Source organism: Cystoisospora suis, assembly GCF_002600585.1.
Source record: "Cystoisospora suis strain Wien I chromosome Unknown contig_4116, whole genome shotgun sequence".
Classification (NCBI taxonomy): Eukaryota; Apicomplexa; class Conoidasida; order Eucoccidiorida; family Sarcocystidae; genus Cystoisospora; species Cystoisospora suis.
In genome coordinates, this window is record NW_027156909.1 from 49 (window position 1) to 24504 (window position 24456).

The window sequence follows — 24456 nt, forward strand, 5'->3', positions numbered from 1 at the left end:
TCTCCGGATCGGGGCGGAGGCCCTTTTCGTTCACGACGTGGCCCAGATAGACCACTTCAGTCAGAGCAAGTCTGCATTTCTTCGGGTTTAGGGTAACCCCTGCTTCCCGAAACCTCTCGAACACGGCCCGTAGCCGGCGCAAGTGCTCGTCAAATCCTTTCGAAAAAACAATTACGTCGTCAAGATACACGAGCGCTTTGGTCCACTTCAGTCCCCCCAGTATGGAATCCATCAGACGCTGGAAGGCGGCGGGCGCGTTGCACAGGCCGAAAGGCATCACATTGAACTCGTACAACCCCGCGTGCGTTGCGAACGCCGTCTTTTGTTTATCTGGCTTGGCCATTGGTAGTTGCCAGTAGCCCGCAGCCATGTCCAGGGTCGAAAAGCAGTTGCATCCCTGCAGCGCCGTGAGTATGTCGTCAACTCTGGGTAGCGGGTAGCCGTCCTTTACGGTCACCTTGTTTAACTTAGTGTAGTTTATGCAGAATCTCCAGGCTCCGTCTTTCTTTTGCACGAGTACTACAGGACTCGCCCAGCGCGACGTGCTCGGATCTATTATGCCCTGCCTCTCCATTTTCTTGATTTCTTCATCTACCACTTGCCGCTCGAAGGGCGAGAGGCGCGGAGCCGAGGCATACGGCCTCGCCCCCTGGGTAGGGATGGTAGCCTCCGCCTCCTTGACTTTTGTCGGCGGGTCATTAGAGAACCGGAAGATGCCTCTGAACTCCTTGAGGAGGGAAAAAAGCCTGCCGAGTTCGTCCCCGTTCCTATGCTCTTCCGTGATCCGGAGCGACGGCATCTCTTCTCGCCATGTTCGCTCCGCATTTTCCACTATTCCGGACGTGTGGTGTAACTGCTGCGGGGCCTCCGGTTGCGCTCGGTTGCCCCCCTCGCACTCTTCCGCCCGTGCGATTATTGTTCCCTTCGAAATACGGCAAGGCTTTGAAGAAAAATTGCTCACCCAGAGCTGCGTGACTGCTCCTTCTGCGTAGCCGTGCGCTGCCTGGAAGCGCCGCCCGTGCGCCCCCGCACCATTGAACGGCGCCAGGTACACCGGGACGGGTAAATCATCCGCTTGCTGCACCTCTACCATGGTTTCACATCTGCCCGGTACGACCACCGTAACTTTCGCCCTGAGGAGATATTTGTTTTCACTTCTGCTGAGTAGGGGTATTGTTATGTTGGGGAACTCCGCGAACCTGACACACTGGGAGATGGGATCCACTAGGAGTCTTGCTAGGTATTGAAAACCGAACCGCACAATAACGTCCTCCGTTGCTTTGTCAATAACGAGTACGTTGTCTCGGGCGGCCGCCGGACCTATCCGGAATAGCACCTCGGCCTGCGCCAGCATTGGTACCTCGCCAAGTTCGGGGCTAAAGCCCCGTATCCTCCTGTCCGCGACCTTTTCAAAAACAACTCCTTTGTCTTGCAGCCGCTGTGCCAGCTGCTTGTCAATAAGGTTCTCTTCCGCGCCAGAGTCTAACAGCATCTTCACTGGGACCCCTTCAAGGGTACCCCATACCCTGGCGGAAATCCGGTTCGACACCTCTTTTGCCACCTCCCGCGCGCCTGCACCCTGGGGCGCCGGGTTGCGATCCTGTGTCCCGGCAGTTTTTGCAAACGTCACTCTCTTCGGGCTACGCGAGCGTGGAGGCCTTCGGGCTGGTGACCGTTTATAAGTCCTTTCGGGCGTCCTAACCCGAGAGGGCGCTCGATTTGTATGTTCCCTCGTGCGGAGCGCTAGCGCTCTTTCGGGACTCCCCCGGTTTCCACCTGTCAACAGACCTCTTCGAGGCGGAATAGTTGGGGTGCCACATTCCTCCGCTCGATGCCCAAAGCCTTTACAGTTCCTACACCGCTCCATACCCCTATACCAGCAATCACGCTCCTCATGGCTCTTTCCCTTGCAGATTCTACACTCTGCCGGTGTACTGCTTGCTTTCTCCACGGGACACGACCTGGCCCAGTGGTCGGCGCCTCCACACCTGTAACACCCTCGGCTAGTGTCTTGTGAAGGAGCTGACATTAGGACACTCGGCGACACCAGCCTCCCGCTTTGCCCAGCTCTCCTCTCATGCAATTGATCCCCAAGGATAAAGGCCTCCGCCCGGGCCTGCAGCTGTTCCAGGGTGAGGTTATTGATGTCGCCGTGAGCCACTACTGGGTGAATCAACCGAGCGGGGAGCGCGTCGAGATACGCGCTACGCAGGGTTTCTTCATCCCAGACCGCGGAGGGCTTCCCCAGTTTCTCACACATCTTTTTCTGTAGATTTCCTAACTTAAGTAAGTAACCCCGCATCTGAGAGGGGCTTACCCACATTGCCCTCAGGTCGTCCAGCTTCCTCTTATAGTATCCGAGAGGATAGTTCCCGTAAGCCGGATGGTGAACCAGTAAATGGTCTCTCATACGCTCGTACCTAGGTGCCTCCCCGGACAACAGCGGTAGCAATTCAGCATGGTACTCATCGGGGAGGTACTTCAGGAGGGCTCTGACCCGCCAGTCGTCATGCGGACTCGGGAAATCTCCCTTAGCCTCCAGGTGAATGAACCATTCTTGAGGATCCGCGTCTCCTTCTACTGGGTAAGGTGGTAAAGGCTCCAGATGAATGTCAGTTCCCAGTGGGATTCGCCTCTCAGCTACAGCGTATCGTTGAGCGTCCTCCAGCTTCCTTTCGAGCTCTTCCAGCCGCCTGTTGAGTGCCTCCATTTCGCTTCCCCTGGGACTTCCCCCTTCCACGGGTCCCCGATGGCGTCTTGCCGCACTCTTTCCTCTATTCCGGGTGCCCGCGGGTGCGTCCGTGACGGTCTCTCCCGCCTGTGCCGGGGGCGACGATAGGGAACCTTCGGCACTGTTTAGCGGTTCCGCCAGCACGAGGCCAGCGGGTCCTGCCTGGACTGGCCGCATCCTGTTCTCCCTTTCTCTCCGTCCCGGGGAGAACAACTGTGGAACTAAACTCCAGTACTCCGGATGCCACGAAACGGGAGAGACGAACGAGAAGTGGACAGGAGATCCCACTTCTGACACCAAATTTCTGTTAGCACGGTCGAGATAAACTTTCCTGTCCGCCACGAGGGGGCTAAGCGAGACTCTCCCCTAACGCATCCCACTCTCTTCTCCCCCTCTGTCTCTCTCTCTCCCTTTCTCTCTCTCTCTCTGAGGCATCTCCCCCCAAGAACTACTCCCCCATTTCTCCACCGTCCCCGCCCAGGTCTCCGCACCGGGCCGCGTCACTGGTTTCACCGCGACGCCACTGGTCGTCGCCTGTTGTGCCGGACAGCGGCGCAGCTCTACCGCGGCCGCCACGCTCATCAGCTCTCACCGGAGGGACCCCCCCGGGGCGATGGCTTCCCTGCGTATTGCAAGGTACCAGCCGGTAAGAGAGCGAGCGGCGAAGAAAAAAGAAGTCGTAGAGTGGAGCACGGAAGTGGAAGTGCGGCGCGACCGAAACTAGTGATACGAGGGCCGAGGTGAAGCATCTACTGTATGTTGAATCTGTAGACTTGATAAGAAGCGCGGGGTGTTCGCAGGCTAGGAAAATCAAATGCTCGTGGCACCCGCAAGACTGCTGAGACGGAGCCCATAAGACAGCAGTGAAGCAACCGATGGAAACCCACGGAGCGAAGGCGCGGAACCGGAGAAGTACTTGATAGACCAGTAGACATGAGATGACATATGCCACAATTGTATCCAAAGCGTCTCTTTTTTACGAGAGAGTAGATGGGCTTGTGTAGAGAAATTCTAGAATGAGAAGTGTGGAAGTGAGGGGGAGTCTTACAACAATCAGAGGGACGTCCAACCATCAGTCCCCCCTTCAGTGAAAGTCGACTCGAGGGAAGCTTTTTTCCGTTCGATACTGCACTCAGCTCTTCTTGAAGGAGAAGCAATGTCTTGACTCCCGCGCTCCAATTCAATACATATACTGACAGAGGTTGAGTTTTGGACTTTCCCTCTCCCCGCGGTGTATACAAGGATTACCTGTATAAGCTTGTTCTTTCTCATTCATCTGCCTGAGTGTACGTTCACCTTGGATTCTTCTCATGAATCGACCTTTCTCCCAGATGACGTCTATCTCAGTACAATCTCACTTGCGCTTTTGAACAAACGGAGAGATTCGACTTGCCTTCAAACGAGAATTCTGTTCTTCTGTCGCCAACACCAGTGTCTAATTTTCTGTCTCATTTTAGCAAACCTTCACTCTTCTCCCCCCAGTCAAAATGTCTTTTCTTTTATGGGATTCGAAAAGAGCTAAATTGTTTCAGTCTTCTATGTTCTGTAGTCCTCTTGTGTTTCCGCTTCATGGCACAAATACATCGTACGACACGCAGAAAACCTACTCAGTCCTTTACATATCTTTTTGTTTCTGTCTTCTCTCTCTTGTCAACCGCTCTATCAGTTGGCCAAGCAACCGCAAGATCAAGGCGCAGAAGTCAACTAAAGGCAAGACGCTTGGTTTACAACGGGATTTGTGATTTGCCAGAGAAGAGAGTTGAAGAAGACGCGAAAAGCCTGTAGAAAGAGCAAGAGGACGCAGTGTTGCATGTACAGAGGACGCAGTGGTGCATGTACACCCCCACGGTTGTACGGTGTTGATGGACTGATATACTTGGAGTATCTCTCCACTTCCTAAGTGAGAAGTGTCTCGGAGAATTCTGAAGTTTTCTTTCTGAAGGATAGTGAAGAGGCTCGAGGTTTCTGAAGATGACTGGGGGGATCGAGTGCCTATGCAAGACAGCTGTGTAGACCGGCGTGTACCTTGTCCTTGGTTCTCTCATCCCTTAGGCGCTCATCGTGTCGATAATTTCATTCATTTACTGTTCGGGAGTGAAAGACAAGTAGCCAGAGAGAGGAAGTAACAAAAGAAAGAAGGGGAGAGAAACCGATCCAACCAAGAGGAACCGAGATGAATTCATCGGGTGTATCAGGGGAAAGAACAAAGAAAGCTAGTTGCGGTTTTTGCAAGTGAAGACGTCCTGAGACACAAATAACAAAGTGAATTGTGTACCCAGTTTCAGGAACGAGAACCTTGAGGCGGGCAGACGTTTCTTTCTGGATCTACGTATTTGTGCGTGTCTTGACTCAGCTATATTGAACGAGGGAGCCTTCTATTGTAACCAGCATGAGAACAGCCATTTGATCGAGACTTGCTTCTGATTTTTTTTTTCAGATATTAATCTCAGACACTGTTCTGGACTCCTCTTGAATCAACTTCACGTGAGCACCTTCGGCGCTTCCGGAGCCTTCTAGGGTAAGAGACACCGGGCTAACTAGACACATGTGGAGACCGAGACACCTACTTACCCAGAGGGGAAGATAGATAGAGTGATACATTACCGCGTGCCGTTTGTTTCCGGGAACATTTTTCGTTTCTTAGGTCATTCTTTCTTTGTGACTTTCCTTGGGCAGAGCTGTGTTTTTCCCATTCAGACATGGAGATTTTCTTTCCTCTTCCGAGTGAAAATATCCTCTCCTCTTCTCCATCCGGTACTTCCTTGAAAGGTTGTTTGCCTCCCCAACTTACCCTCGCTGAAGGTTCGGCAAGATTTTCCCAAGTAAGGGCAATTTGAGACAGGGCCGCAGTGGCGAGAAGTGAAGGTGGGGTTTCACAGCAGCTGAGTCTGTGAGAGCGAGTGAGCCATCGACACCGAGAGCGGGGCAGCCCTACGGGGAACTGTTGGAGTCTGGCTCCACAATGGCAAAGAATGTCCAAAACGGAAAACAAAATTCTGAAGAAAGAGCTGCTGCCAATGAGGCAAGTCTGTGCTACTGCTGTTGACGTTGCTCTTCTTAACGAAATCACATGCACATTCCAGCACGGCTGGCCGTCAATGGGCTCCCCTTGGAAGAGGCATCAACCGCAGGAAGCGTCTTCTACCTCATCATTGCACAGTCGTACTACTGAGGAATGCAAACGCCAGGGCTCCGAACCAAGTTAGAGCGATGCCGTGAGCTGCAGAAGTTGTCGTGGAAGCAGTGGTTGTCTGTGATGTCCCGGAGACTGCAACTGTCACTTTGCACGTAGCGGTCTGGTTCTCCTTGGTCTTCCTCGGATCCGGATACTCGCATTTGAAGCATAAGTACTGAGGCTGGCTGGGTAGTTCCGCGACGCTGAGCGTAAAGGCACCATTGTCGCCCTTTGTGAGCTTTGCCCCTGGGACTAGGGCACTCAGTGCTGCTGGTTCCCCACTACAGTCAGGACCCTTATACACCTGCGCGTCTGTAGGCGGGGTCTTCAGTGTGCCTCCGCATTCGAACTTCGCCTCCTTATTGGGTTCCGCGATTGGAGCGAGCTGGACATTCTTATCAAAACTGCACTGTCCTGAAGACCAGAAAACGCACAAAAAGCCTTTCACCCTGCCTCACGAGAAAACAGCTTGATTTAAGGACCAGAAGTCTCTTTCAGGTATCCAACCTATCGAGAGCCGACGTAACACTAGTGTGTGCGCTTGACTTACCTGCTCCAAGCGGCGCAGGCATTTCCACAGCCACAATGCAGGTTTGGTTTGATTCTTTCTTGCACTTGAAATGCAACTTCTCCGCGGGTTTTTGTGGAGTGTCGTCCAGCTTAACCGTGAATACTTTGGAAGAGTCGTTCATCGACACTGAGCCGTTTACTCCGACGACACTCATAATGGTCTTGTCACACTTCGCGCCAGCTGAGTCACAGCATTTATCTGTCGCTGGCGTACAGGCCGGTTCGACCTGAATGGCGGGGTCTGCCAAGATTCCACAGTCAAACTTAGCCTCAAGAGAGTACCGGTCGAGTGGTACCGTTTGCTGTCCTGGTTTCGCGGCGGGCGGGCATTTTAGAACCTCTTTGGCAAGTCTCCGTGGCCGCACTTGAGTCATTCCTGCGATCTGCATTGAATCTGCACCCGGTGCTCTCCCGGTCTTTTCAAACTCCCCTTGTTCGGTCGCGCCTCTCAGAGTTGGAATCGTCTCCCCCTCCGCGAGAGAGGCCTTCCCTACCTGGTCCACGTTAGAGGCTATGACGCCGCAAGTCAACAGCGCCGGTGCGACGATGCCGCAAGCGATGAGGAAAAAACAAGCCATCTCGACAAGCACAGTCCCACGTGAGGACATATGCGTCTGGAAATCAGGATTTCTGCTCTCAAAAAATGTCAACTCAAAAGCGCCCCGACAGAAGCACCTGCCTGGCCACTGGCCATGAATGCAACACTCCAGAAGGGGTGGCATGCCCTCAACGGTTTCGGGCGGCTAGAGGCACTACATGCTACTGTCCAGCGGCGGCTCGATGCATCGGGGTGGCCGCTGGGGGCTACAGCCCGGTTGTTCGTGTGGTGGGACAAGAGTGGTTGCCTGCAGCAACAAGCGCGAGAAACTCGAGTGAACAAGACACCGGGACTGGCCGACCGGAGCTCGTCAAGGCTCGCCCGCTGAAGGACGTTGCCTGGAGCCGGTGGTACCAGTACAGGGGCGATAGACACTTGAGAGTGCCTGTTTACCTTGGATCTCTGCACGCACAGCAACTACCTGTTTTCCCGGGTTACGCTTGCCGGCGGCCGTGTTACGAAGGCACAATCGAGGGCTTCTCCGCGCGCTGCCAGGACTGGCTGGCCACAAGGCGATTGCTCTATTTCACGGACACTGGGAAGCTGGCTTTCCACCAAGGAGGTTGGTTTCGTCGAAGGACGGCAGGAGAAAACCCTCACCCGCCCGCAGAAGAACCAGGCTCGAGCGGCGCCAAGGACGACCGACCGCTCATGCTCCAAGTAATCAGGTGCACGGAGTGTATAGGAGTAGGAGATTACAATCACAATGTGAAGAGCCAGGACGCTGATGCCCATCACTGCAGGGACCCCCCGGAGTTCGCAGCTTCCCTTCTATGGCGATGCACAGCGAGCCCTCGACTGTGTCTAACAAAAGACGCCCCCGGCACGCGTAACCCGCAAGGACACCTAGCTGCTACGTGCAGAGATCCACAGTCAACAGACACTCTCAAGTCTACTGCGGAAAGGGGCTCCCATGATACGCGAAAGGTAGGAAGTCAGTTTATCTGAAGGTTTCCTCCTAAACAGATTCCACGCCTTCACTTTCTTCTTTTTTTTGTGAGCCTTTTTCCTTCCCGGATCCACGAATATCTCTGCTGATACGCTGAAGCTTTTCTTCCCGGGTGTGGATACGTACTTCATGTTTTACCCCGTACTTTATCTTCACCTGTCTATCCGGGTGCACATACAGAGTAAAAGCGTTTCGTGTACCGATCTCTGTTCTCTTCTATATTATTGACTAAGTCAAATGCACCTGGTGTGCTATATCAGTCTTTCTTAACCTGAGAAAAGTCAAAAGAAGACTGCGCTTGCTCCCACAAGGAAGAAACGAAAATTCTATTCCTTCTGTTTGAACACCAAGTGAATCCTCTCTCTCTCTGTCTGTCTCGCTAACAGCCCCGCGGTCTTTTGCTTCCACCCGGGAATTCTTTCTTTTTTCTTACCAGACAAGCAAACGACTGAAAGGATTGTTCTCTTTTCCTCTTCACTCTTTCTCTTCTGTTTTCTCGTCACAGCACAAACACGCCACGGATCACAAGGTACGTATTTGATTCCTGCTACCTTTTACTTTTTTATTCCTTTCTCTTTTTCGCTTTTGTTCAGCCAACCGGGCGACCAGTTAGTCAGGCACCTGCCAGCGAACTGAGCCAAGGTCAGCCAAGAAAACCGCGTTGCAATACGATCCATGGCTTCGCAAGGGAGAAACATGACGGAGACTAGGACCAGAAACTTAGAGAAAGTAGACGATGAGAAAAACGAAGTGGTGGAGATACACACGCCACAATCCACAGTGTACACGAACTGAGGGTGTACTTCTCCTCTTCTCTGTCAATTCCACCTTCTCCCTGTTGAAGGGTATTGCCTCGAAAGCCTAAGGGTGGCTGGAGAGATCCAGTGTTGATTCGAGACAGCTGCGGGTAAACCTGTCCATGTCCTGCCGTGCCCTCCGCCTATGCCTTTTCATGTTTCCAATACATTCATTCCGCGGCTGCTGTAGAGTGAGGAGAAGAAGAAAGAAAGAGGAAGCAAAGACAGAACGCGTGAGAATTCAACGAATCAATAAAAACGGAGTGCGAAACACAGTCATCAATGGTATCACGAGAAAGTTTGCGAAGGATACTTTTGGTCGGCGAAAGTGAAAAACTCAGAAAAAGACGGAAAAAAAGGAAGGTGTGTACTCTGATTATGAGAAAGAGCCTTCAACTCAACTGACTTTCCTATCCCCTTCTGTACCTGTCAGTCTTTTCACCTATGGCTGTCTCTATCGAGCTGTGTTAGAGAGCGGGGGCAGTATGTTGAACACTGTGAACATAATCCTGCCGCCGAGGCTTGCCTCTGCCTTCATTTTCAATTTCATCCCTCACGTTACTTACTTCTTCTTGTATTAATCTCACATAAAACTCGGCTCTTTCGTAGCCATCCAGGATCCGGGACACTTTGCAATGCGGGCACACATCGAGACCACGATACGTGCACACGTACACAGAGGCAAATATAGAGACAAATATACATTACAGCTAAGTGTTTTTCTTCAGTAATTTCCCTTGCTTCTTCGGTCATTCTTTCTTTGTGACTTGCCTGTTAGCAAAGGCAGCAAGGCTCTGTCTCATTTCCTGCCCAACAGACACACATCATGAAGACGAGGAGCTTCTCTTCCCTCCCACCTGCGTGTCGTTAGGTTGAGGTTTCGCTGTGCCTACACAAATCGAATTTCCCTCCTTATTGCAGGGAGGTCGGCATTATTGTTGAAAATGCATTGAGATAAAGATCACATAGCTTCAAAGACCACTCACGTAGCTCAACGCGGTAACGTGGTGTAGACGGTATACCTGTCTTAGGTAGACCGCCCTTTCGCACTCGGCTCATCACTCATGGCTTGCCTTCCTCTCATTAAGCGCCTTCAGCATGTTGACAGTGACAGTACAAGCTTCTTGTTCCTTTCTGCAGCTGAAATAGAGCTTCTCTTTAGGTTCTTTTCAGGGTTCGTTCAGCCAGGCGATGGCTTGGGAGGATCTGTCAAGCAAAGTGAGCCACTTACACCGGTGGCTTCACAATGCCTCATTGTTGGTAGTTGTCGGCAGTTGGCCCGTCTATTCGCCACTGTAGTGCAGTTCGGCTCAACGGTAACGACACTACCTGCCAGGGTTCTACAGCCAGTCTTCTCTGGAGCGACGGGATTGCATCGTGGGACTTGAGGTTCGCTAAGTCGCTTTGGCTGGAACTCGACCAAGCCGCCGCTGCCCCTTGCGTCGGCACTCGCCTCTTTTTCTTCGTTTTCGAACCTTCCTGAGCTCAGCCACACCTTTCAGAACTGGAATGGTGACCACATCCACGAGTGAGGTCTTCGTGAGTTGTTCTGAGCTGCCGGCTACGAGGCCGATGGTCGACAACGCCCACGCGGTGATGGAGCGGGATGAGAACAAACGATCCATCTCGACAAGGACAGTTCCACATGACGGGAACTGCTCCTGTCATGTTTCGCGTGACAGAAGCAGCTTCGCTCCTGGGCTCACGGCGAAAGGAAATGCCACGCAACATTTCAGACAGGGTGGCATCCGCTCAGTGATTGGACGCCTAGCGACACTAGATGGCAGCCTCGTAGTCTGAAGTGTCGGTTAATCGCCGTCGGCGCATCGTCACAACTTCCAACAGGCTTGCAGCCCGGACAACCAGGAACATGACGGGCCAGGGAAGACGCCTGTCCGGCAGCACGACCAGACTTAAATCCCGATCGCGCTGACTAACAGTCGCAGGCTGAATGGCGTGTGCCGGCTTGCCAAAAAAGCCATGGCGCCATTACCAGAGTGATGCCTTCCGAGAGAGTGCCCCCTCGGATCTGTGCCACGAATAGCAACTCCGTCTTACAGAGGGGTCGGCCTGCCGTCGCGTTGGCCCGTCTTTTAGTAGACACAGTCAGGCTGCGTTGACGTTTGGGGTATGCTGCCAGGGAGGGAAACCTGTCTACAATGCCTCGTAAGAATCACGTGCTACTCTCACAATACCTAAAGAAACGGGAGTATGCTCCAGCGAGGTCGGTGTCGGCGCTGCAGAACGACAGGCGTGACATCGCAACTCGGTAGGCAAGGAACTCCCTCAAAACTGCAGCAGCGCCAATCAGGTCGACTGCCGCCACTTCAGTAATCAGGTGCGAGGAATACGAAAGGAAAGGTCACAATCGCATTGTTTTGACGGCCTAGGAGAGTAGTATCTCGCACGGGCCGCAGGACCCCAGGGAGGCGTGCAGCGGCTTCCGTTCCAATGTTTGGAGCGGATCCAGCCTGGCACAGAGCGAACTAACGGCTCACAAAAACCTCAGCGCGGAGCAGCAGAAAGAAAGCCCCTAGAGCCGCACCTAGTGCTGCTGGAGCTTGCGGCGAAGAATCAGATGGTTATGAAGCCGTAGGCGTGAAGCAAGTGGGTGAAGTTCTGGAGACAAGGGTACATGCGAGAACGAAAGCAACGAAACCGCTGAAAAGGCAGAGATGGGACAGCAGTGGAGTAATCGGTGAAGCTGTAGGGAGTAAGGACAAAGACGCGACCAAAACACCGAGAACACACGGATGTACGAGGTGCCGTAGCATAGCGAGGGAGACTAGTCTTTTATGACATGCTGAAGTAGCTCGCGAACAGGGATCCTAGGATGGGAATGAAGGAACTGAGTAAGTTTCACAACACCCGAAAAGACGGTAATCCTACCGCCGGGGCCCCCAGTAAATGTCCTGTAGTGACGCATTGATTTTGCGGAAGTTCGCTTTCTTGTTTGGTTCCCCCCTCCGCTCAGCTCGATCCTGACAAGAGCAGTACGCGTTCCACTCCGTCCAGGTATATATCGACAGCCAGCAGGTTAAGGTTTCGGCTCGCAATGTCCCCCGTGTGTGTGCGGGGGCCAGGTGTAACCACTTCCTCTTCCGAGTTGACACCTCTGTACATACAGGTCAAAATCATTTCGTGGATCGATCTTTTTTCCTACTGAGTCAAATCGAGACACCAAAAAAGGTGTTGCTCAACTCCTTACATCGTCCTTATCGTCCTGGGTAGGACGCGAGAGAAGGGCTTCTTTTTCCAAACAAACGTGGAAAATCTCAGTTCTTTCTCCCAGAATAAAGTGGCGCAGGCTCTCTGGTAAGAGCCCAAACCTCTATCCCTTCCATTGAGAAGTTACGTCTTGCTCTGGGGTGAAAACAAGGATTAAAAAGTCTTGAGTTCTTGAGCTTTTCTTTCCCTGTCTTCTTCCTGAGATCCTTTCATGGTCCAAACACAGCCGGGAGATCGCGCGCAGTGGCTTGTTGGTGCAAGGCACAAACTGACGGCGGGAGCTCAGCACTAAGTTGTCGGTTTACACTGTCTGCATTTATCTCCTCGAACATGCGACACACAGGAAGCTACCCGACTCTCCTACTATACCTTTCTGTCATTCCTTCTCTCCAGTGTAGGAGTCGATCAACTCATCAAGCAGGCGACGACCAAGACAAGGAAAGTTAAGACAGCCTCCCAGCAATGCGATCAATAATTCCTGGGTGAGAGGAAGGCAGCGAAGTCGAGGATCAAAAACTTGCCCAAAATGGAAGAATGAGGAGGCGGTTGTGTGGATGCGACGATTTGGTGGTACATGCAGATGGCGTGAGAGACTTGAAGTCCTTGTCCTCTTCCCGTGCGAAGGACTCTTTCTAACACATACAAGGTCTCTTAGTCGAAGGACATCGACCAGGCTCGAGGGCTTTGGAGGCGCCTGTCGAGATCCGTGCTGATGCGAGACGGCTTGAGACCGGCGTTACACTGGTGTGACTTGCCCCTTTCCTGCCCCTTCATTTGTAATACATTGGTTCTCTGAATCCCCTAGACTGAAGTGAAGTGAGAGGAAGCAGGAACTGAGCAAAGACAGAGATGCTAAGCCACACACTAGGGACCAGGATGAGAAGAGGATCTCCGGGGTGTATCGTGAGAGTAGATGCAAGAAAGATAGTCTGGTTCGTGAAGGCGAAGAAGGTCAGAACAACAAAGGTGAAAGTGAACGCGTATCATTGGTTTAGGAGGAGTAATCTTCGGATCGACTGATTTTCGTATCTTTCTCTGTATCTACCTATGCCTGTCCCTATCCAGCTCTGCTGAAGAAAGGAAGCTTCTGACTTCAACATTATGAACTTTCGTCAAGACTTTGGCTATGACCTCTCGGACTTATCCCAGCCTCTGTTTACGCTTCCGCTTTTCTTGACCTCCAGTAAAGAAATCGAACTTTCATAGCCTCCCTGCTACGGTCAGAGAGACCGGGCTATGCAGACACGAGTGGAGACCCACATACGTACATACTTACATAGAGGAAAAGACCTGCAAAGATACACATTTTTTTGTTTCCGGGAATCTCTCTGGCTAGCTCGGTCCATTCTTTTTCTGTGAGTTTTCAAAGGCAACGAAAGGAATCTGTCACATTTTTCTGTCGACACACACACATCAAGAAACAGAAGCTTTTCTCCACTTCTTTCAACTGTGTTCAAGAATCTGAGTCGCTTCTTCCAGTATCTCCATCAAGAACGAACTGCCACGCAGATGCACTCTAGCTCAGGACGCGGCAGCCTGCTTTCAAGCAAAAGGTGAGGAATGAGCAACGCAGGGATTGGCGACCGTGAAGCCGGAGTGTCACTGAGTGTTCGAAACTGAGTGAGCAATCGAGAGTTGTCACTTCTAGCAGGAACTTCTAAAGTCTGGTTCGACAATGGACAGTCAAAGAAAGTCCCAAAGCAAGGACGCTGACCAAAGGAAAAGAGAAGAGCTGCTTCCAATGAGGTAAGCACTTTCGGCTACGAGCACTGCTCCTGGAGGTGCTCCTTGCAAGACGATCAGAAGTACTCTGCAGCAGCGTCCTTGCCATCAAAAACAGAACAGTGTTACAGACGGGCAAAACACAGAAAGCGTGTTCTATCTCAGTAGTACACACCCGCGGCGGCGCTGAAGAATGCAAAGGCTAGGGCCGCATACGAGGTAACAACAATGCCTTCGGCATCGGAGGTTGTCGTGGAAGCAGTGGTTGTCTTTGATATCCCGGAAACTGCAACAGTCACCTTGCACGTAGCGGTCTCTTGGGTCTTGTTTTTTCGTGGATCCGGATAGTCGCATTTGAAGCATAAGTCCTGCGTTTCCTTGGGAAGGGTTGCAACCTTCAACGTGTAATTGCCGCTTCCGTCGCCAACAAGAGTCGCTCCTGGGACTAGGTCACTCAGTTTCGATGCAGTCCCCGTACACTCAGGTCCCTTAAATACCTGCGTGTCGTTTGGTTCAGGTGCCACTGTGCCTCCGCACTCGAATGTTGCCTCTGTATTAGGCTGCGCAATTGGTGGGAGCTGGACATTCCTGTCGAAATTGCACTGACCTGAACACCAGAGAGAAAAAGAAGCTATTCATCGAGCAGATAGGAAAATAGCGCAATGAAGACAACAAGTCTGGCCTTGAGGTCGAACCCCTCCACATTCAGTGCACCGCACTAGTGCGCTTAACTTACTTCCGGAAAAGGTCTTCGGTATTTCCACGGAAACGATACATTTGTCGTCAGCGCCAGTTTTCGAACACTTGAAAAACAAGTTCTGATCGGTCTTCTTGGGGGTATCGTCCAGCTTGACGGTGATGACCTTGGTGGTGTCCTCCATCGACGTTGAGCCATTCACGCCGACGACACTCAGTATAGTTTTCTCGCAGTCCGTGGCATCCGCGTTACAGCACTTACCCGGATCCGCGGGTACACTCGGTGCAACCTGATTCGTGCTTGAAGGCTCTTTGATTCCGCAGTCAAACTTGGCTTCAAGGGTGTACGGGCTGAGTTTTACAGTGATGTTTTGCAGTTGCGGGGCAGGCAAGCATTTTTGCGCGGTTGATGTTTCGTTAAGTTGCCTTGGCTCCGTTGCGCCCGTCAAGGCCTCTCCCCTCACTAGGCTAACGCTTGTGAAGCTAGAAGTCGACAACACCAACGCAACAACGGCGCATGAGAGAAGGAGCGAACGGTCCATTTCGACATAAACAGTCCGACGTAACGGCAACCCGTGTTCAAATTCGCGACCTTCTCCGAAGACAAAAGCACGTGCTGAGAGATGCAGCTACGTTGCTGTCCACACTGAATACACCGCTCAAACCAGGGTGTATCTCCCAGGGTAGTTCGGTGGCTAGCGAGACTGCATCCCGCGTCGCAGCGAACACTGTCTGGTAGCTTGCTACTGGAGGGCTCGCAGCGCGCTTGTCTGTAGGGTGGGACAGGGTTGCCCACACAAGACAAGCGGTCGGGAAAACAGGCGTCGGCAGGGAACGGTGAGCCGTTAGGAGCTCAACAAGCCGAGCAGGCTGACCGGCACGTGCTGGCCCATCAAACACTATGGTCCCGGTAGTAGTCTCATGCGGCCGGAAAATCCCCTTGCGCCTCCGACCTATCAGATGCATATCGAATGCGCGATTCCCCGCTACCAAGGTCCCTTGGCGCCCTGCCATTCTCCTACTAGACACAACCAATGTGTGTCGCTACTCCCACTGCTTGCCGCAGGGTGACACCTTGAAGATCAGGTACTGTTGTCTGCGGCACCACTAGGCTGGAGGAGAGAGACCGCTGCTCGCTCGGCAACAAAGAGCTCGCGGGAGGCAGAAGCGGCCTCGAGACCTACCAGGAACGACCGCGCGTACTCGGTAAAAGGCTGCGTGGATTCTAAGGGAGTGGGGAGTCCGAATCGCAGGGCTGAAGCGGGAAGCAGTGGTCGGGCGGGCATTCGCTCACCTCTGCGTTCCCCGCACGGAGAATAGCGAGACGGGCACACAGCGAACCGGACAAGAAAGTCGTAGTGTAACGAGAGACCGGAAGTACGGCGCAGCCGCAGCTAGTGATACGGCGGCGCGAGGCGGAGAATCCTGTCTCCATTGAATCTGTAAAGCGGAGGGGGGAGAGAGACGGCGCTTCGCGGAAGAGAGGCTCAAAGCCGGAAAAATCGTACGCTGGAGTGGGCAGCAACGAGACCGCAGCGGAAGCACAGATTGTTTGTGAGGCAGCAGCGAAGCAACGGGTGGTTTCGCAGCGAGAGGAGAAGATCCCGCCAAAGCATCGAATGCATTTATAGTCCTGACGTACGCCATAACCGCATGGGTCTTTATGAAAGTTTTTTGACCGAGCTTGAGGAAAAAGATCCCAAGATGAGAGATGATGTAACAAGTAATTCCTGTGACAATGAGAGGGACTTAACCCCATGACCTCCCTTTGGGTGAAAGTTTTCCAGTAGTGCATCGGGTACGAAGCAGTTCGCTATTTGCATTGGTTACTACACTTAGCTTGTTTCTATGGAGAACTGCCTACACTTCCAAGATCTGCTGCAGCATAGGCCGTGACGGAGGTTGGAGCTTTCTGTCTTCTCTGTCTCCGCTGTCACTTTACCTATATGGTGCGCAGAAGATTTTTCTATCTCATCTATCCATTCAATTGTACACACAGGGCAAAATGAGTTCAGAGGCCTATCTTTTTTCTTCTGTTGATTCAAATCAACATCTAAAACAGAAGCTGACTAGCTCAGCAAGTTTTATTCCACCTCCGGAAAAAAAAGAAGAGAAGATTGTTCTCTCTTTGAGAAAGGAAGAACCGAGAATTCTATTCTTTCCTCTCAATCGCCGAATGGCTCATCCTCTCTTTACCTCAAGGACAGCTCTTCAGTCTTTTCCCCATCATCCAGAAATTCTTTCATTTCATGAGATACGCCACCGAGTTCAAGGTTTCTGACTTGTGTCCCTTCCGCTTGCTGTCTTCCTTCTTCGTTTTTTCATGAACCAAACACACCTCGCAGCACACGGAAGTGTACTGTAGTCCCTACCACTTCTTTCTTCCTCTCTTGAACTCAAGCAGCAGACAGACAAGATGAAGTAAAATGAAGACAGGTGGACGGTTCACCATGAGGTCAACTACTCGCAGACGAAGGAGACCAGTATCGCACACTTCTAGGAAGAAGAGCCGGAGGAGAAAGTCGCGTACGTAGACAGCCCCCCTCCCTGCGAAGGGCTCCGAAGGTCTTTGGAGAAGTTGCGAGAGAGCCGGACATCGACACGCACTCTGACCTTCCCTCTTGGTCTGCGTTTCCAGTTGGTGAACGTGGTCGCTTCTTGACTGTTGTGAAAATGAGACAAAGCCCGAAAGAGATAGGGAGCAATCAACGCACGCAAGGGAGCCAAGGGAGCCTAATGGTTCCAAGGAATGGGGACCGAGATGAAAAAAAACGTCGTGGATACCTCGAGAACAAAGAAAGGTTCTTCTTTGTTCCAGAATGTGAAAACGCTCGAATACACAAGGAGAGGAAAAGTCAAGACAAGTGAACAGAAAGCACTTTCAGCTCAACCGATATCCTCCTTTCTCTGCATCCATCTTTCTCAGCTTACTGGGGTCCAGCTGTGCTGAGGGAAAGGCTAAATCTATGTTGAATGTCATCCTATCATCGACACACGGATAATCCTGATTTCTTTCATCCCGTGCCATCTTGGCCTCCCGCGCGGGCGGCGAACGACTGATCATCGTGTCCACGGCCTCCCTAAAAGCCCGGCGTGGACCGACGCTCTCCACCTGTATTCCTAAAAGGAAGTGCAAGCAACCACCGCCTCATTTTCTGTTGACGCTGATGCTTACATCGCCTCTGCTAGCAGACCGATACGCAGATGCATAAGCACATGGAGACGCCGATGCATACATGCAGATGTGGAGACACTTTTCTTCTGGTGTATGACCGTCTGGGTTGTTTGCTTTTCCAGAATTACCTTCACCTTGTCCACTGTCCTGGTTTTTGTCCAACCGGAGAATGAAAGGCTCTGCTTCAGATTCTGCATCACGACAGAGAGAGGGTTTCCTTCCGTTGCTGTGTCCGAACTCTCTCTGTCTCCGTCTTCCTGCAAAACTCCAATGACTCTCTTTGCCGCGGGGACACTCTTGCAGAGAAGGCGGTAGATCCCTCTGAGGGGATGTTCTTGGGCTTCTCTGTCAACACGGGAACTTGACATGATAGGAGAGGGCTCTTGTCCACTCAGAACAATCAGACGTTTTCCTCTGCTCCGGTCTCCCGAACCTCCCTTCCGAGCACGGTGATCGGAGATCAGTCGACACGTGGGTAGGTAGACAGGTACGCACGAGCATTCAAAGCTGAGATGTAGACACCCCGGTCGAGAGGAGGGGAGTTTCATGCGTTTCTTGAGCGCGAGGTTTCCGGTGTCATGAAGAAAGAGATCGTGTGCCTTTCAGAGGTGAAAAGTACGACGAATGGGAGAAGAAAGCGGCTTGTTGTTAGCAAAACAGACTTGAAAACATAACAAAAAGGTTGGGGGAGTTCGAATCGTTACCTTTTCAGCACAAACCATGGTTGACAGGGGAGCTGCCCCTTGTGAAATAGCTGTGACCCCTCTTGTGCAAGTAACCCTTGAAGGAAGTCCAGGACAGGGGAATGAGTGAATATCATTGAAGGACGGGGACAAGATTGGACTGTCACAGAAGTTCCAAGTTTCAAGCTGAGTCACTGACACCTGGAGCTGACGCCCCCATCACGAACTTAAAGAATCCTGCTCGACAACGGACAACCAACGGATGTCTAAAACCAAAAACAATGCTCAGGACACAAAAGGAGATGACTGTGGTAACGAAGCAAATCAAATACCTCTCTATGATCACTGCTCCTGAGGCTGCACTTCTAACAAAATTGCATACCCTGCAAAACGGGACCACTGTGCTAGAGACACCAACTGCCGTAAACATTTCCTACTTCAGTAGTACGCACTCCCGGCAAAGCTGAAGAATGCAAGGCCGACCACTGCGAACGACATAACAGCAGTGCCTTCCGCGGCAGAGGTTGTCGTCGACGCAGTGGTTGTTTTTGACGTCCCGGAAACTGCAACTGTCACTTTGCACGTCTGTTGGGTCTTGGTCTTGGTTGGATCTGGATAGACGCATTTGAAGCAAAGGTTCTGCGCCTCTGTGGGGAGGGCTGAGACGCTCAACGTAAAGCAACCGTCCTTGGTCTCCTTCAGCTGTGCCCCTGGGACGAGGTCACTCAGTTTTGATGCAGTCCCCGTACAGTCAGGACCCTTGAACACCTCCGTGTCTACAGTGCCGGGTTTGGATGCCACTGAGCCTCCGCATTCGAACGTGACCTCCTTATTGGGCTCTGAAATCGCGGGAACTTCGACGTTTTTGTTGAAATTGCACTGACCTGAACATCAGAAGGCACCGAAGACCATTCACACTGGCAGGGCGACAGCTCGATAAAAACCGAACATCTGTCCTATATATACAGTCGTTCCACGCTCGCTGCGCGGCTCCTATGCTATGCTCTGACTTACTTTCTGTAAGTGGCTTCGGCATGTCGACGGTCACCATACAATTTTCCGCACTTTTTTTGCACTTGAAGTACAACTTCGCGTCAGTGTTCTTCGGGGTACCATCTAGCTTGACGGTGATGACTTTGGAGGCGTCATCCATCGTCGCTGACCCATTCACACCGGCGACTTCAGCTATGGGTTGTTGTTGACAAGTGTTGCCAGCTGAATCACAGCACTTATCTTTCACTGAAGTGCAGTCCGGCTCAACTGCGATGGTTTCATCTGCCTTGTCGCCACAGCTAAATTTCGCTTCAAGGGTGTAGGGGCTGACTGCAACCGTTAGCGTCTTTCCTCCCGTGAAACTGCATTGTTCAACCTGGGGTTCGCTAAGTCTCCGTGGCTGCGCCTCGACCAACCCCGCGCTGTCCTCTGCCCCTGCGCTCGCTTCTTTCTCGTCGTTTTCAAAAAACCCTGGTCCGGCCACACCTCTGACGACCGGAGTCGCTTCCACGTCTGCGAGTGTCGCCAGTTGTTCCGAGTCGCCGGCTATGACCCGGAGCGCCGGCAACGCCAATGCGGCGATGCCGTAAGGGATCAGAGAAAAAGGACCCATGGCGAGAGAAGCAGTTCCAGATGACCGAAGTTCTTTCCCAAGGCAGGAAATTCCTGCTTGCAGCGAAAGGGACCGCGGCGTGAATAACAATACGACAAAATACGTGCCTAGCTGCTGACGGTGAATCGAGCAACGGTAACAGGGTGGCATTCCTTGACTGATCGGGCGGCTATCGACACTACATGCTGCCGCCCTGGTCATAAGCAATGGGGGCCCGCGTCAGGGGGGGCATCGACGCGCTGTCGCGCTAGCAGCTCGCTCACCCGTGGAGGGACAGGGCTGACAGGACAGCACGAGTGAGAAAACCTGAGACACGACTGGCTGATCGCGCTGCGTGCCGCAGGCTGAATGGGGTGTGCCGGCTTGGCAGAAAACCGATGGCAGCATTATCAGAGTGACGCCCGCCGAGAGCTCCGGTGCACCGCGGATCTCTGCCAGGAATACGAGGTACGGGTATCAGCCGGTTCCGGCTCGCGTCGCACTGGCCCGGCTCCTAGTAGAGACAGTCAGGCTACACCGCGGTTTCGGGTACGTGCTGCCAGGAAGGAAGACCTGTCCACGAAGCGTCGCCAGAAGGACGTGCTATTCGACGTGGGACTCGGCGCTGCAGAACCACACGCAACACTTCGCAACTCGTTGGGCGAAAGAGAATACCCTCAGCACAGCCGACGAGCAACGATCGCCCACTTCAGTGAGCAGGTTGTGGGCACGGGCTGAGTCCGACGGAGAAGCGCACCGTTTTTCCGTCTCCTTTCTGGACGTGATTTAGCCGCCCACAGAGCGAGCCAGGGGCTCAGAAGAACCTTACCGTGGGACAGGAGAGTGAAAAGCGGTAGAACCGCATCTAGTGATGCGCGGGCACGGGGCGAAGAATTGAATGCTCACTGAAGCTGTAGCCCTCAAGAGAGATACCGGGCGCTGCAGTTGGGGAAAGTCCTGAAGGCAGGAAGACTATACGGGGGAGCGCAGGCAACGAGACTGCGGAGGAGGCAGCGGTCCGACAGCAGGGAAGTAATTGGCGAAATCGCAAGGAGCGAAGACAAGGACTTACTTGGCCTTAGTAGCGAATACACACTCGCGCATGTATTCATAGAATATGTCGTAGCCCCAGTGAGAGTGGGGAATAGAGTCTCTAATGGCATATCCAAAGCGGAAAGCGACCCTAGGATGACAATGAATGATAGGATGACAATGCAGTCCTTCGTTGTCATCCTAGGGTCCCGACGAGACGATCCCCCCACGCTAGTGCCCCCCAGTAAATGTCCCGTAGTAAAGCACTGGTTCTACGCAAGCTCGGATTCCTCCTGTTACTTTATTCAGCTCGATTCTGACAAGACGACTACACTTTCCACTCCGAGAGCAGACGGCAGCGTGGCAACGCGATCAAGGATTTCTCAGAGAAGAGGACAAGGATCAGAAACCTGTCGAAGGAAGAAAAGGGGGAGTAAACGGTGTGCGTATGCCACTTCCATGGTACACGTTGACGGCGCGAGATACTTCCAGTCCTTGTCATCTTCCTGTGTGTGAAGATGTGTCTAAGCACAAGGTCTCTTTGTTGAAGGAAATCGAGCAGACTCGAGGGCTTTGAAGGCGCCTGCGGACATCCGTGTCGATGGGAGGCCGCCTGAGTCCGCATGTACACTGTTGTGAATTCCCCACTTCCTCGGGCTTTCATTTTGTCATACATCTTTTCTCTGGAAATGCTCTAAAGTGAAGTGCGAGGAAACATGAAGTGCGTAGAGACAGAGAATACCCGACATGAGACGACATTCTGGTGCTGGACGTGTAAAAATCAGAACAGCGAAGAACACAGTGAAGCCGTGTAGTTCCTTTCGGACAAGGAATTCTTAGATCGACCGACTTTCTTATCTTTCTCTGCATCTGTCCAGCTATGCCTGTCTCTGCCCAGCTACCTTGAAGAAAGCAGACTTATACCGTAAACATCATGAGCATAACCCTTTGATAGCGGCTTGCTTCTGACTTTTTTCCCACATATTAGCCCACACACCGTTGAGGTTTGCTCTGGCATCAACTTCATCGCTTTCACACCCTTCCTTGTAGACCGAGCTGCGCATATGGAAACCAAAACTGGCGACGCAGCTGCGTGCGTACACAGAGGTAACATCGACAAAGATATGCATCGCGTCATCTGTTTGTTTTCGGGGAACTCTGGCTGACTTGGACCATGACTTCTTGGTGACCCTTAGCCAAAGAGAGGAAAGCTCCTGTCTCTCTTCTTGGTCAACATACACAAATCATGACAAAGGAGCTTTCTCCACTTCTTCAACTCAAATCGAAGAACTAAGCTCGTCTCCTTCTTTCAGTGCTTCACGGACTGCCTGTCCCGTAGGTACATCCTAGCCGAAGCTGTGGCAGACTGGTTGCAAGCGGAAGGTGACGAATGAGCAATGCAGGGAATCGCAACCCTGAAGCCGGAGTGTCACTGCAGCTGATTTTTGAAACTGAACGAACCACTGACGTCCGGAGCTGCCGCACCTACCAGGAACTTACGACGTCTGGTTCGACAATCGACAATCAAAGAAACTCCCTAATCAGAAATGCTGCGCGGAAAAGAAAGAAATCAGCTGGCTCCAACGAGGCAAGTTCCCTGCTACGATCAGTGCCCCTGACAAAATCAAAGGTATCCTGCAACACGGTTCCTGCCATAAGAAACACCGCATTGTCACACACGGGCAAAACGCAAGAATAATTCGCTATCCGATTAGTACACACCTCCAGCAGCGCTGAAGCATGCAATGGCCAGGGCTGCGAATGACGTAACAGTAATGACTTCGGCTCCAGAGGTTGTCGTGGAGGCGGTGGTTGTCTTCGATGTCCCGGAGACTCCAACAGTCACTTTGCATGTCGCGTCGGTATCGGGCTTTGTCGGATCCGGGTAAATGCACTTAAAGCACAAGTTTTGCGTGTCGCTCGGGAGGGCTGCGACGCTCAATGTAAAGGTGCCGTCCTTGTCCTTTGTGAGCTGTGCTCCAGGGACCAGGTCACTCAGCCTTGATGCATTCCCCGTACACTCAGGACCATTAAACACCTGCGTGTCGTCGGCTAAGGTTTTCGCTGTGCCTCCGCATTGAAACGTGACCTTCTTATTGGGCTCCGAGATTGCGGGAAGGCTAACATTTTTGTTGAAATTGCATTGACCTGAAGAGCACCAAAATCCATCCACACTGGCAGGGCGACACCGTGGCAGACCGAACATCTTTCCTATTTATGCTGTCTTTCACGTCCGAGGAGCCGTTCATATGCTATGCCTTGACTTACTTGCGGTAAGCGCGTCCGGCATGTTGACAGTTACGATACAGGCATTTTGATCTTTCTTGCACTTGAAATACAACTTTCCGTCAGCGGTCGTGGGTGTACCCTCTAGCTTGACGGTGACGACGTTGGAGGAGCTGTCCATCACCGCTGACCCATTCACACCGGCGGCTGCAGATATAGTTTGCTTTGGACAATCGCCGTCAGCTGTGGGGGGAGACGGGCCACAGCAGTTAGCCGTCTGGCTCGTGCAATTCGGGTCGACTGTAATGGCACTACCCGACTTCTCTCCACAGCTAAACTTCGCTTCAAGCGTGTACGGGCTGACGGACACCGTTAACGTCGTCGGCGACGCCGAGAAACTGCATTGTGAAACTTGGGGCTCGTTAAGTCTCCTTGGCTGCGCCTCGACCAATCCCGCGCTGTCTTCTTCACTTTTGTCGTCGTTTTCAAACCGCTCTGGCGTGGGCACACCTCTCAGGACTGGAATTGTCTCCACATCTGCGAGTGGCGCCTTCGCGAGTTGTTCTGAGTTCCCGAACACAGCGCCCGATTTCGGCAACGCCAACGCCGCGACGGCGCACGGGATGAGGAAAAAACGACCCATCTTGACAAAGACAGCTCTACATGCGAAAACTGCCCCCAAGTTGCGATATGCTCGCTGCGGACGGGATCCGGAGTAAACAAGAAGACACAAGCAGCTACCTAGCTGCTGGTGGTAATGCAGCAACGCCACAAGATCGCGCTCCCTCACTGACTGGCCGCTAGCAACGCCACATGCAGTTGTCGAAACGGACGGTGATCGCTCATCGCCGTCGATGCGTCGGTGCAACTGATCGCAAGGCTTGCAGCCCGGTCTCACTCGGGGGGCAAGACTAGCAGGACAGCACGTCCGAGAAGACCGAGTGTGACGCGACTGGCTGCCGGGTAACGATCACATGCTGAGTGGCGTGTGTCACCTTGGCGAAACGATGACGGGGCCCTTAGCAGCGAAACCTCATAAGCCGATAGACCGGTCACGTATCCGTTGACGGCGAGCTGCTGACAAGGGACTGCCGCCCCCGGCCCCGTGGGCAACGCCATCCGAGCGGTGGATTTCCCCGGGTGAACAACGGAAGTGGAGTTTGGGCAATGAATACAAGAAATATAGTAGTGTTGTTCTCCTTTGACGGCGGCGCCGTTGCCATGTTCCGAATGGAACGCAGGTTGAATCTCGACGCGATGCCACATCTGTCACACGACTAAGATGATAC

General features: G+C 52.6%; 4 protein-coding genes across 4 annotated transcripts; 1 reads left to right on the forward strand and 3 right to left on the reverse strand.

Annotated features, from left to right (window-relative positions):
- Positions 1–4896: 4896 nt before the first annotated feature.
- Positions 4897–7780, reverse strand: CSUI_007676 (sag-related sequence srs53c). Its single transcript, XM_068067821.1, has 3 exons — positions 6457–7780; positions 5523–6320; positions 4897–4974 (listed from the first exon to the last, which is right to left on the reverse strand). The coding sequence occupies exons 1-2, from the start codon at positions 7196–7198 to the stop codon at positions 5881–5883; spliced, it is 1182 nt and encodes a 393-aa protein (XP_067920200.1). The 5' UTR covers positions 7199–7780; the 3' UTR covers positions 4897–4974; positions 5523–5880.
- On the forward strand, positions 7044–9413 carry CSUI_007677 (uncharacterized protein). The gene is made up of 2 exons (XM_068067822.1): positions 7044–8001; positions 8617–9413. Exons 1-2 carry the CDS (start codon positions 7120–7122, stop codon positions 8731–8733), a joined length of 999 nt encoding a protein of 332 aa, XP_067920201.1. The 5' UTR covers positions 7044–7119; the 3' UTR covers positions 8734–9413.
- Positions 9414–13900: 4487 nt separating this feature from the next.
- CSUI_007678 (sag-related sequence srs53f) lies at positions 13901–15368 on the reverse strand. Its single transcript, XM_068067823.1, has 2 exons — positions 14507–15368; positions 13901–14377 (listed from the first exon to the last, which is right to left on the reverse strand). The coding sequence occupies exons 1-2, from the start codon at positions 15006–15008 to the stop codon at positions 13932–13934; spliced, it is 948 nt and encodes a 315-aa protein (XP_067920202.1). The 5' UTR covers positions 15009–15368; the 3' UTR covers positions 13901–13931.
- A 1754-nt stretch (positions 15369–17122) lies between these two features.
- CSUI_007679 (sag-related sequence srs53a) lies at positions 17123–24304 on the reverse strand. Its single transcript, XM_068067824.1, has 4 exons — positions 23210–24304; positions 20739–23089; positions 19339–20534; positions 17123–19208 (listed from the first exon to the last, which is right to left on the reverse strand). The coding sequence occupies exons 3-4, from the start codon at positions 20129–20131 to the stop codon at positions 18763–18765; spliced, it is 1239 nt and encodes a 412-aa protein (XP_067920203.1). The 5' UTR covers positions 20132–20534; positions 20739–23089; positions 23210–24304; the 3' UTR covers positions 17123–18762.
- Positions 24305–24456: the final 152 nt, after the last annotated feature.